Here is a 13218-nt window from a genome sequence, read left to right on the forward strand (position 1 = left end):
ACCTCTGTCCTGTGGGTACGACAGAACATTTGAGGCTTTCTTCGTTCACACGATAAGATTTTTTCTCTCTACTGTCCAAAAGTCAACATTAAAAATCCTCATTTGTTTCCTTTACTCTTAAACCAGTGTGTGTGTGTGTTTTAAAATATATTTTTATGGATTTCAGAGAAGAATGGAGAAGGAGGGAGAGATAGAAACATCAATGATGAGAGAGAATCATTGATTGGCTGCCTCCTGCACCAACCCCACTGGGGGGTTGAGCCCGCAACCCAGGCATGATGGGGAATCAAGCCATGACTTCCTGGTTCATAGGTCCATGTTCAACAACTGAGCCATGCCGGGTGGGCCATAGTGTATATTTTTTAAAGAAAAATGTAGGAGTGACAGCTACCCAGGTATGGTTTTAAACATTAATATCTCTTTTATTAATATGTTCAGGGTTTAAAAGAACTATGGTGAAGCATGTTAACTACTTGAATAGAGTATTACTTTATAGAGCAAATTTAATCATTGTGAAAGATAAGCCATTTTCTTGTTGGTTCTTGTTATTTTACCATTTACATTCAAATTAATGCAAAATTACCAGCTATATCTCAATTAATGGTAGCCAGGAGTTACATTATAAAAATTTCACATATAAAATTTTATTCTCTAATAGAGAATTTAACATAGCTATAAAATACATTGCCCACTCTAAGTGGCTTGATACATTTAAGAGTCCTTCCTGTCTCTCTGAATATTCAATTCTAGTAAATATCACAGCCGAAGAGCTCCAGGCGAAGGGCAATACTTTGATTCCACGTTTTCGGAATGATACGGATAAACCTGGAAATGATTGGAGGGTTGAAAAAGTTCTTCACATGCCCTTTGATATTACTATTTCCTTCAAAAATCTGAAAGCAAAAGATGAGAAAATCCTTAATGGTAGTATAATGAGTACACAAATCTTACAGTTAATTTTAAAATTATTTTTGTTCAAACCGAAGGCATCCAAGAACACAGACAACATTAACAGAGATGACCCTCAATGAAATCCCACTCCAGACAGGCCTCATTAGGAATTCCGCCTCCCCAGTGATCTGAGTTGAAGTAGAGGAGGAGAAAACATTTGATCGGTGTATGGGCAGCTACAAGCCCAGCTCTGCCTTCAGGCCCTTTGCCACTGAGTGACTTGGAGCCAGTTACTTAAGTTTTCTGATTCTCGATTCCTCGTTGGCAAAATGGGGATAATAAAATTTTACCTTATGGAAGTTGTAAGAATTAACAAAAGTCTGTAAACATAACAAGTACCTAGTAAGTGACAGAAAGTGGTACCATACATGGTTAGCTCTTACCAATATTTAAAATAAAATGCTGCCAAAACCGGTTTGGCTCAGTGGATAGAGCATCGGCCTGTGGACTGAGAGGTCCCAGGTTCGATTCCGGTCAAGGGCATGTACCTGGGTTGCGGGCACATCCCCAGTAGGGGATGTGCAGGAGGCAGCTGAATGACGTTTCTCTCTCATCGATGTTTCTAACTCTCTATCTCTCTCCCTTCCTCTCTGTAAAAAATCAATAAAATATATTTTAAAAAAATATTTAAAATAAAATGCAACCATGCGTCTATAGTCCTCCTTTTTGGATATACCCTATAGTTTCAGCTAAACTGTGTCCCTGCTCCATTTTTGTTTTTGGGGGGTTTTTTTGCTTGTTTTTTGCATCCCCAGCAGGTTCCCCATGATTCACACACAGCAGAAGCTAACCCACGGTTTGTTTCTGACAATGATGCTTATCCTGCCAGGAGGACATCCTGGTACAGTGAGAAATAAACCAAACCAAATCAGAGAAACAGCCAACCCAGGCGCTGGTTACTTATGGCCATGGGTGTGTGAACAGTCATGAACAACAAGCATATTCAAGGCAACGCTAATGCAGTGGTAGAGTTTCTGGACCCCTCTATGGACTGCATGTTTATGTCCTCCCAAAATTCATATATAAACTTTGATACTTTATATAAAACTAGAGGCTCGATGCACGAAATTCGTGCAAGAGTAGGCCTTGGCAGCCTTGGCAGCTGCAGCCCTAGCTTGGTCCGGAAGGACATCTGGTCTAAGTAGCATATTATGCTTTTATTATTATAGATAAGTGAGGTAGTATTAGGAGTTGGGGCCTTTGGGAGGTAACTAGGATTAAATTAAATGGAATTAATACACATAATGAAGGGGGGAGGAAACCTGAGAGCTCTCTCTGCGTGGACTCAACAAGGCAGGCCATGTGAGGACATAACAGGAAGAGGCTCTTACCAGAACCCGACAGGGCCCGCACCCTGATTGGGACCCAGCCGCCAGGAGTGTGGGAAATAAGTGTTTAAGTCAACAGCAGCCCAAGCTCCATCTCTCTCGATGAGAGGTAAGGATGTTTCACATCAGACCCTGGAGCTTTGTTCTCACTGCTTCACAGGGGGCTCAGTCAAAGCAGGAGGCAATGTGCATGGTCCCTGTCCCAAGACCAGTTACCTGCAGAGCTAGGGTTTAGAGGGGGGACCTGCCAGCATGTATTTGTCCAATGCAAAGAGCTACCTGCAAATGCAAGGTACCATTCTCATCACAGCACCATTTCCTAACGGCTGCCTTTTTGCCCAGATACCACCCTGTACCTTGTCCACCATGGAGGATTTCTGCCTGTAAGGCTTCCATTCCACTCCCTGGTCACTGTAGTGGACGGCGAAGCTCTTCACGTACATTTCAGAGGAGAGGGACTTGCAACCCTGTGTAACAATCGCAGTTATCTTCTTGATTTTGAGCAGATCGATTTGTAACCACTGCTTGTTGTTGTTTGCCTGTGAAGATGAGGAGAACACATGGGTAAGACAGATGCCAGAACCTTCGCTTTTTTTAGACCAAGTTACTCAGAAATGCCAGGGCTCCAAGGGTTTCTTTTCTGTCTCATCCCTTACGACTCCTCGAAGCCTTCCCTCTTCTGTTTGTTGCTACAACGCGTATGCTCACTTCTTCCGGAGCCGTTCACACATATGCAATCATGATCTGGGTCCATCTTTGTGTCCCTTTGTCCCTGAGGACAGGGGCCGATGAGTTTCATTTCTATGCACTTATCACAGAGCATTGCACACAGTTGGTGTTCATCAAATATTTGTTAAATAAACAAGTAAATTAAATTGACTTGGGAAAAATATTCAACCGATAAATTATATTTAAGTGTTATTCTGGTAAGCAAGTTGTTTTAAATGCTATGATGATATTACTGATTACTGAAGGGTTACCTGGGAAAGGATGGAATAGTATCCTGTCTTTATTTTAGAAAAGCCCACTTTCCTTTCTGTTGTTAATGTCCAATAAGAGACATAGTCCAATTTCTTCTTTTCAGGTATTTCAAATACACTGAGAGACTTGATAAAGCTAGACCTAGGGCTTGATATGCACAGTAATTGTCCCGCCTCTGGCCAAATAAAATGCCTAGGTACATGCTTGGTGCTATGCATGTGGAGGAGGAGGGTCAGAGGACAGATTGAGTTTTAGAGTAATCTGAGATGAATTTTCAATGCTGGGAGATTTGTCAAGCCCCATAGTCTCATTCAGTTCTATATAAAATAATGAAATAATGAATATTGATATATTTGTCTTAACATCACTCATATGTGCATGCCTGTATACACATATGTATACACATGTACATGTATATAGTCATATACCCTATATATCTTTAGAGAAAATTAATTGGATTAAAAGTATTGTATTGGATGATTTTTATTAATTCTGTTATACCCTTTAGTGGCATTTGGTGGTATTGTAGTGTCTTCAAACCAAGGTGGTACTAGTGAAGCAGAATATAGGTAGCTAGAGGGGTTTACTAGGCATAAATTTTTTTTAGGCATAGAAGGGGTAGAGACCCTTCCAGCTGAATGCATGCCTATATATGTCTCGCTTAGATTTTCATCCTCTCTAAAGAGACCCTATAAACGCATTTCATGCTAATAGGTTAAGCGAAACAAATAATTGTGACCTAGAATTCCAGATTTAAAATGACAGCATTAAAAATTAAAATTAGCATTTCCTCGTTGGAGCCTTTATTATTTCACAAAGACTAAGAGCATATTGTATTCGGAGCAAGTTTTTTTAAAAGGCTGGACCATGGAGGGTGGAGGACAAGGTTGCGCCATGAACAAATCTAAAGTGTCATCTGGGAAACACCTTTCTTTTTCTCTCTCCTTAACCTTTTACTCTTATTTTTATGATTTTTTAAAATTACATAAATGTAATGTGACATTATTAACTTTATTATTTTATCTTGTTGGGTCTCAATTCCCCCCTCTGCAGAATTGCAAAATGAGGTGTTTGGGTTGGAGGAAGGAGCACTGAGCTTGCCTATGGGGAGAATGGGATTTTTGAGGAGAATAAGAAGTCTAAACAAAAGTATTTATTTCATCTCCTTTGTGTTGAGATTTGAAAGGAAAAATCCAGATCAGATGCTTGCTGTTCTAACATTCTGGTGACCCTCTGAAGGTCCAGACATGAGTTTCAAGACATAGATACTGGTTCCCAAAACTATCTGTACAGGGCCCAAGGTCTTCTAGTCACTCCACTAGCATCTCTGGTGACCTAATTTAAGGACAGGAGGTGGCAATCCTTAGCAAGTCCAGGGAATTGCAGTGGGCACCTTAAGGGAGGGTTAGGAGGAGAGAAAACAGGGAACTTGGATTAAATTGGTTGATGGGATTGTTCTCATTTCTGATGTCATTCTGATGTCTCAGGTCAGTTGAAGAGTGCAATAAAAATGAGTCAGTTATTAAGTTACCCTAAAATTGTCACCTGAATTACTCTGTGGGTGATATCAGGGGCAATATAAGCGCTGTTTCTCCAACTTAGATCACTGTTTTACTTCCTGGTTTTGCCCCATTTTACTATGTGGCCAATTGCCTAAAGCAAGCGTTTCAAATCGCAGCTGGTGGGCCGCATGCCTCAAGGCATGTGGCTTTATTATTTTTTAAATTTTTTAAAATTTTTTATTTTATTGGTTTTTTTACAGAGAGGAAGGGAGAGAGATAGAGAGTTATAAACACCAATGAGAGAGAAACATCAATCAGCTGCCTCCTGCACATCTCCTACTGGGGATGTGCCCGCAACATGCCCTTGACTGGAATCGAACCTGGGACCTTTCAGTCCGCAGGCTGACACTCTATCCACTGAGCCAAACCGGTTTCGGCGAGGCATGTGGCTTTGAGTTTGATATGCTTGGTCTAAAGGAATGTCACCAAGTTCTCAGAAAAATTGGAACAAAAGAATTTTAATGGCACTCCTAAGAAAATGAAAAATATTGCTAAATGGGGACATGGTGGAGGAAAGGAAGAGAAGATGTTGGAAATCTAAATCACTTAGTGCTAATGTAAGTTGCCTCAAAGAGGATTTGCAAACTACAGCCCAAGGCCAAATCTGACCTACCACCTGTTTCTGTAAATAAAGGTTTATTGGAACTCAGCCGTGATAATGTTTATGGTTGCTTCCCCGCTACAACGAGAGATGAGTCGTTTTGACAGGAAATGTATGGCTCACAAAGCCCAGAATATTTATTACCTGGCCTTTGACCACCCCTGGCTAAATTAAGAATTCGACGAAGAACTGCAAAGATGACGATAACTTCTCTGTGAGTCAGCGTTAGAGGGAAAGCTTGCAGGTCAACAGGTATGCTCGTTCTCAGGCCCAGGATCACAACCTGCAGAAACAGGGTGTGCTGTCTGGCTTCCCAGGCCCCCCATGTTCCTTTGTCTGCTCCTGGAAGCTGAGAGAACTGTGTTAACAGGGATATTCACCTTGGCTTGCCAGGCATTCACCCGACCCTGGGCATTCAGGCGGGCACGGGAGGGTTCCCAGTAATCTCCCCACCAGGACTTTTTAAACGAGGAAGCTGTGATTTGCGTGTCTTCTATCTTCCCACTTTCCAAACCCAGTGGGGTGGAGCATCCTGTTGAGAGGAAAGTAATGGGATTAGTATGCACCACCAGCGCTCCCTGTACCCCATTTTGTGTGCAGAGGAGGGAAGGAATACTGTTCCTCAGAGTGCCAGCAACAGCAGCCATCACAACAATCAACCGTGTGGATGAACAGAGCTGACTGTCCCATTTTAGGGAGTCAGCTTGACTCTATGAGCTGATCAAACTACTGTTGACATCAGACACCACACGGGAGGAGAACAATGATTTATGGAGCTGTCCCAAGGAGTGCGGCTGCCTGTAGGAAAGCTGTATTTCATTGGAGACGGTACAAGCCCCTGCTACCTGGGCACTGGCACAATGCCCATCCCTCATCCCTCATGAATATCAAGAGTGTATGTGACATTGCCTGCTCGGATAAGAAACTGGTTCCAAGGTTGGGCTACCTTCTCCACCATGAGCGTGGCTCTTCCCTCCACCCTGAGAGAAGGTGCTGTGGCTTTCCAGCAGGCTGCCACAGCGAGTTTCAGGTGCTTATATAGTGGGCTCTCCCTCCCCTTAGTCGTGAGTAGCCAGGATGGGTCGGATCAGCCAAGCCCTGAGCCGGCTACTTTATTCTATTTCCCCAGGCCCAAGGCAGGGATTACTTTCTGTATGTGTTTTGCAGTGAACATTTTTTGGAAAGCACCACTTGAAGAGTCAGAGAGGGAGAATAGTTATTATGACTCTCAAACATCTTTGTCCTACATCGTAGAATTATATTATGGCCACATGTGGTCCCCTACATCTATTTATACCAGAGGTCACATTACATCCCCTGAAAAATAGCAGCTTAACACAGAAGAGGCTTGGGCACCTACATAGGATGTGAAACAACACAGAGCCTGGTCAAGGTTTCAGGAAGTTGGGAAGCAGAGGTAGATTGCAAAACCACTCACTGGATACTGACCAGGGGTGGGCAAACTTTTTGACTCGAGGGCCACAATGGGTTCTTAAACTGGACCGGAGGGCCAGAACAAAAGCATGGATGGAGTGTTTGTGTGAACTAATACATGTTAACACTGCTGCTGGTGAAGGAGCGGAGGGGAGAGCAAGAGAACCCTCTGCGCTTTCGGCTCCGCGGGCCGGATAGAACAGCAGAACGGGCCGGATCCAGCCTGCGGGCCGTAGTTTGCCCACGGCTGATACTGACGCATGCCGGGAATGTGGCCAGATGCTGTTATTACGAGTGTCCTCGAGGACTTGGGAAGAGCCAGGCCTAGTTTGCATCTCAGTCCTCTGGGAAATGGGCTGAGGGAGGTCATTCTCAGCTGGGACCCTCCCTGGGGGTCAGGGCGGAGACCATGTCATCCAGGCGCTGCTCACAGCGATGGCACCCGCCCCCTGCCCGGGAGAACCTGTGTCCCCCTGAGTCACCGTGAGCGTTTACCTGAGTGGAACCTCTGCTTCCCAGAACGTTGCTTCAGGAGCCTACGTGATTGAAGAGAACTGAAAGCCCTTCCCCTTCTCCCGCACCTCCCGACCTGGACTCTCTGAGCGGTGGTAAGATAGTCACGCATCTTGGTTCCTCACCGTTAATCTCACAGCCTTGCAGCTCCAGGCGCAGGGCAGGTCTGTGGTAGAATCTGGTTGGATAGACCCTAATGTATCTTGCCACAATCGGTGGGTCAAACAGATTTTCTTTTACTGTAAAGGCGTCGGAGTTGCCATCAAAATACTAGAGGAAACGAGATAAGCTTAGTTATGCAAAAATTCTCTGTAAAGTGATCTTATAGTAAAATGTTGGTGTAATTTAATATGATGATGTTAAATTTTCATGTGGCCAGAACTAAATCAATATGGTCTTAAAACATATTGAAGGATGCTTCCACTTTAGGAATATGGAACAGATGTACTTTTCCCGATTCCTCCTGTTAAGCACAACTAAAACCATGAGAACGCTCTGGAAGGGGGAGAGAAGGCAGACTAGCTAGAATTCTAGGACCCTAGGAACAACATGGTCATGGGCTCCCTGGGTTCCTTTTGGCCCCACAGACCCTAGACTTGGAAGAGAAGAAGCCAGCAACCAGGAAACACCAATGAGCACAGACAGAAACAGCCCCAGCACAACCCTGCTTTCTCTAGCCTCAGAACCAAGAGAGGGCAGCCCAGCACGACAGAGCTCTTTTAGACAATCATTGCTCTCCGGCAAGCTCAGCTCCACAGAAACAACTATGGCCTCTCCTCATCGAACAGCAGCGAAAGCCAAGGGCGGAGCCTTGACCTCCATGGGCGTGAAACTGCGATGAGCCACCTCTGTGCCCTCACTGGGGTGTGTCAGGAGGCCAGGTGGGGGCCAGCTCCTACCAAGGCTCCCACCGCTGCAGCGTCCGTGGAGAGCATCTCATCCCACCAGCAGCAAAGAGGAGGAGTCCCTGGCAGGTGGGCAACCTGGGCTGGACCCCCTGGCAGTAGGAGGCCGTGCCCCATGCGCTTCCCCTGCCAGAGCAGCATGAGATATCCAGCTGAAACAGAGGTAGGCGCAGACTAAGCAACCAAGTAAGCAAGACAGAAAAGAGAAATACGGTAGAAAGAGTAATGAGGCAAAGAGCCAGTTCTTTGAAAAGATGTTAAAAAAGGCAAATCTCTAACAAGACCAACAAAGCAGAAGGAGAAGAGACGCAAATGACCAGCACCAGACGTGAGCAGGCAGTCTCACCGCTGACCTTGCAGACGTCAGAAGGATGATAAGGGATGGACAAGCAACTCCAGACACGAATCTAGCAATTTAGAGGAAATGGATCCACTCATTGAAAAAACACTATTCCGACTCACCCAATAAAAAACAGATAATTTGAAAAGCCCGTAACTGCTGAAGAAATTTAATTTGTAATCTTAAAACTTCTGGAAGAAAAATCTCCAGGCCCACATGGTTTCACTGGTGAATTCTGCCAAATGGTTAAGGAACTAACACCAATTTTAGACAATCTTCTCCACAAAATAGGAAAACAGAGCACGCTTCCCAATTTAGCTTGTGAAGCTAGAATTACTCTGATATCAAAACCAGAAAAGACAGTACGACAAAATAAAACTACTACATATCAATATCTCTCATGAATCTAGATGTAAAATTCTTTAAGCTAGAGACTCTCACTGAAATCTATGTTCTCTCTCTGATACTGATTAGTAAGAGCCGTCATTTAGGATTTTGCTTATCTATCCTAGAAATAGCTAAGTGATAACATAGAAAGTTAGTCATGGAGAATATAGAAAATTGGGAAAAAATTAATAACATCAGAACTCTTGATGGCATATTTTTAACATGAGCCCCTTAAGCACCAGATCAGATACGCTGCCATACACCATCTGCCAATCTGAAAAGTCCGGGTATTTCGTTTGATGATAAAGTGATTTTTTAAAAAAAATATTTTATTGATTTTTTTACAGAGAGGAAGGGAGAGGGATAGAGAGTTAGAAACATCGATGAGAGAGAAACATTGATCAGCAACCTCTTGCACACCTCCTACTGGGGATGTGCCCACAATCAAGGTACATGCCCTTGGCCAGAATCGAACCCAGGACCTTTCAGTCCGCAGGCCGACGCTTTATCCACTGAGCCAAATCGGTTAGGGCGATAAAATGATTTTTAAAAAGTTTTGTGGAGTTTTGAAATTTCAGAAGTCAGGCGTATCCCTTTAATTTGTAATGTACAGACCCATCATTTTACCACTTTCCTTCATTAGGCCCTAGAAAGCCCTCCATGTTTCCAATGCCTAGAAAAGTATTTTTACAAAAGCAGAGAGTCATGGTCACAGTCATAGTGACCATCAAGTGGGTCTGGAGACTCTGAAAGAGACGTGCACACTGACCATCACGTTCCTTGTGCTGTTCCCTTTGAAAATCTGCCAGTTGGTCTGGTCGGAGCTGTAGGCCACACGGAACTCGGTGGTGAAGTAGGACTTCAGGTAATGTTTTGCACCTTGGGACTGGATGCCTGTGAATACGACTTCCCTTTGCATGTCCACCTGCAACATAGCAAAGCCACTGAACAGAACTGTCCTTGTCCACAAGTCACACGCCTCCGTAATTCATTGAGCAACCAACCAGCTTTCTTCAGAACTAAAGAGCCAGCACCTCAGGTTTTACTTAGAAAAATAATAAAATGCAGTCTGTATTTGAGCACAGAGGACCTGAATCACATCTCAACCACTAACAAGCTGTGCTTGACGCTGAGAAGTTAGTTAACCCCTCTGTGTCTCAGTTTTTTCATCTGGAAGATGGGATATTATTAGAACCAATCTCAGAGGGTTCATTTTAAGGATGTTATCTATTTAGAATATTACCTGGCACCTAGTAATTGCTATTTTCCCTAACAACATTGCAAAGAAGCAACAAGAAGAAGTTATTAAATCAGTGTCACTCTTACTATTACAACTAAAGGCCCAGTGCACGAAATTTGTGCACAGGTAGGGTCCCTAGACCTGGCTGGCGATCAGGGACAATCGGGGCCGATCGGGGCCTTCTGGCTGTTGGCCAGGGCCTTCCTTCCCTGGCTGCTGGCTGCTGGCCTGGGCCTTCCTTCATTCTGCACCTCCCCCTTGTGGTCAGCACATGTCATAACGAGCAATCGAATTGTCGGTTTCCCAGTTGAACTCCCGAGGGGACAATTTGCATATTAGGCTTTTATGTATATAGATAGCAGTAAATATTATCAGATTAATGTCATACCTGGATCCAAGGTTTAGAGTCAAATTCTGAAGTTTTTTCTGTCATCCATGCATTATATGATCCACCATTGTTTAATCTTGCTAATTTGGGCTTCCAGTAACCTAAATCCAAAGGAAGAAAAAAATGTATTCTGAATTAAAAACACACACACACTTAGGAATTTCTCAAGCGAGTTCAGTCCCAGTGGAAAACCAGATCCCGGAGGGCCTTCTGTGTAGTTAGAAGACCAGGCAGGTGGCACACGCTCCGGATGGCTTAGCCCAGGATGACGAAAGCGTGGCTTCAGGTCTGTGCTTGGTGAGCTGCCAACTGCCACCCACCCCCTTTCCTGGATACAGGTCGTGTTTATCTCCTCTCAGTTATGCAAATTACTGTGGCCGCTGCTGAGTGTGCCTGCCTACCAGGAAGACATGGGAGGGACTTATGGGAGCCTCACCGTCCCTTGCAATTGACCCCTTGATCTTTGGAAGGGCTCTGAGCAGTGAGGACAGTTAGGAGGAGTTCCTGACACACAGTGGGGCATCAACGAAGTTTCTCGAATAGATGAGTGGTGGGCACAGCAAAGGGTCCTATTAATGGGGACTCTAACATGTGCCCGATGAGGCCCCATGAATCTGGCTGGAACATCATGTGTGACCCAAGCCAGAATGGGAATGAATGGGGAGAGTCTTGGAAAAGGGCACATGGTCATGAGAGCAAGCTGTGTCCTCTTGCCCACTCTGCTGAGAGGTCAGACTGCCTCTGGAGAGGGACCACGCTCTTGGTCTTTCCTGGGAGAGACTCTTTAGGAACATCCTGCACCAGAGGGGGTGGCGGCAATGAGGGTGCCAAGCGGCTTTAGCTCCTGCCACAGCGCTCCTTCTTGTGCCAAGAAGCACCCCAAATGGAGCTGCTGTGCTATGTTGTGGTGGAGGGAAGCCTGGAGAGGAGCAATGCCCAGATTCTCCAGGCCGGCTGGCATTCCTGGTTGTACAGACTGTATCCTGCACAGCTGGCGGAGGTGCCTCTCACAGGCTACGCTGCTGCTGCTTACCCACAAACTCCGACGCCTTGATCTGGGTATCAGCTATGAGGCCTGTGCTCAGACCCAGTGGCATCTTGCATTCTGCAAAAAACCAGGACAAGGAATAATGTTTGGTTAGAAAGTACATTTAACAACACGTAACTCCATGGCTAGAGATTATACTTGTGGTGGGTCAGTAATTAGATATTGTTACCTGCCTTGCATAGCACTGACTTAATTCTGATTCTAAAATGGTAAGTGTACTAATAAGACTGGTACTTTAATAGACATAGTGACACCCTATCGGAAAATAACTGAAATCCTGAAATGCAATTTGTTTTTAAACCAATTTCCGTCTGCTTATATCTTAAAACAAACCACTTTATAGCATTAAGTACTAGCCCTCTGGGTTATTTACATCCTGATTGCATCCCTGGAAAGGAATACCAGCGAAGGGGATGCAACCACTGAACTATCTGGATGTTGACACCATGCTTGGTACTCAACGGGTGCTTGATCAATGCTGGCTGGCCGGCCGGACAGACAGATGGAAATTTGTCCCGAGTCCTGGGATGCCGAGTCCAGGGACTCTTGGGGATTGCTGAGCTCCTCGTATCTTTTCCTCCTCTGTGCTAGGAGCCTGGAGGATTTCTTACATGCACTCTCCAGGGGTCACACATCATGAAGGAGGATGCTGTATGCTGGTTCCCCAGCTGGGAGGAATGCCTTTGGGCCGAACCATTTGGTTTAAGTTTCCTGGATGACTGATGTTTGCAGTATAATCAGACCGCGGCCAGAATGAAAGCACTAGTGCCACAGAATGTGCCTTTGTCATATCCGAGTTCCGAATTGAATGTTTCCTGTCTAAAGGTCAGCAATATTCTAGCAACAGGACTCTCCTGCTTAAAGGGTCCCACGGCTCTTGGCTGATACCTCTGTCTATGATGAGAAATGGCGTTTGCATCCCTGCTATCTGGTTTTCTCCAACCTCCGTGTTTAGGAGCCACCAGCCAGGTTTTGATGCCTTCATTTCAAGAGTTTTAAATGAACCTAAAATAGAGAGTGAAGGACAACATTGCACACTCAAAGATTAACAAAGGACAACATTGCACACTCAAAGATTTGGCAGCGATCAAAGGATCCTAATATCACTGCATCCCAGGGAGCTTTAGGATAGAACTTAAGTGTTATCCATTCATTTCTATGCAGGACTAGAAGTGTAACAAACAGGTCAAAACAACACACACACACACACACACACACACACACACGGACAAATAAATCACCCAGAACCTTAAAAAATAAAGCTTTCATTTATCTGAACAGAATGTTATGAGTTAACATACACATAACACAGCTTCATGGTCCTAACGACCAGAACAACCCAGAGTGACCCATCCCTGGGCCTCAAACACCTGTCCATCTTTCCTTTCCCTCTCTTCATCCCACTAGCTTTTCTTTTTTCATACAAGAAAATTAAAGTAAAACGTCTCCACATTTCAAATGTTTGATAAAGTTTACATACGTGGGTAGAGAATGCATAACTTGTTTCAGGACACCCGGAAAGAATGAGTTTCTGAAACCT

At 44.5% G+C, this 13218-nt stretch overlaps 1 protein-coding gene across 1 annotated transcript in view; it reads right to left on the bottom strand.

The window, feature by feature from the left end:
- Window positions 1–628: 628 nt before the first annotated feature.
- F5 (coagulation factor V) overlaps window positions 629–13218 on the bottom strand; it is a 61837-nt gene continuing 49247 nt past the window's right edge. The window contains exons 18-25 of the mRNA XM_036344062.1: window positions 12567–12683; window positions 11664–11735; window positions 10631–10731; window positions 9772–9927; window positions 7496–7640; window positions 5804–5955; window positions 2636–2818; window positions 629–893 (exon numbers count right to left, since the gene is read on the bottom strand). Of these exons, the coding sequence (XP_036199955.1) occupies window positions 747–893; window positions 2636–2818; window positions 5804–5955; window positions 7496–7640; window positions 9772–9927; window positions 10631–10731; window positions 11664–11735; window positions 12567–12683 (1073 nt within the window). The 3' untranslated portion in view covers window positions 629–746. The remainder of the gene's footprint in view (window positions 894–2635; window positions 2819–5803; window positions 5956–7495; window positions 7641–9771; window positions 9928–10630; window positions 10732–11663; window positions 11736–12566; window positions 12684–13218) is intronic.

Source organism: Myotis myotis, unplaced genomic scaffold (assembly GCF_014108235.1).
Source record: "Myotis myotis isolate mMyoMyo1 unplaced genomic scaffold, mMyoMyo1.p scaffold_m19_p_18, whole genome shotgun sequence".
NCBI classification, from domain to species: domain Eukaryota; kingdom Metazoa; phylum Chordata; class Mammalia; order Chiroptera; family Vespertilionidae; genus Myotis; species Myotis myotis.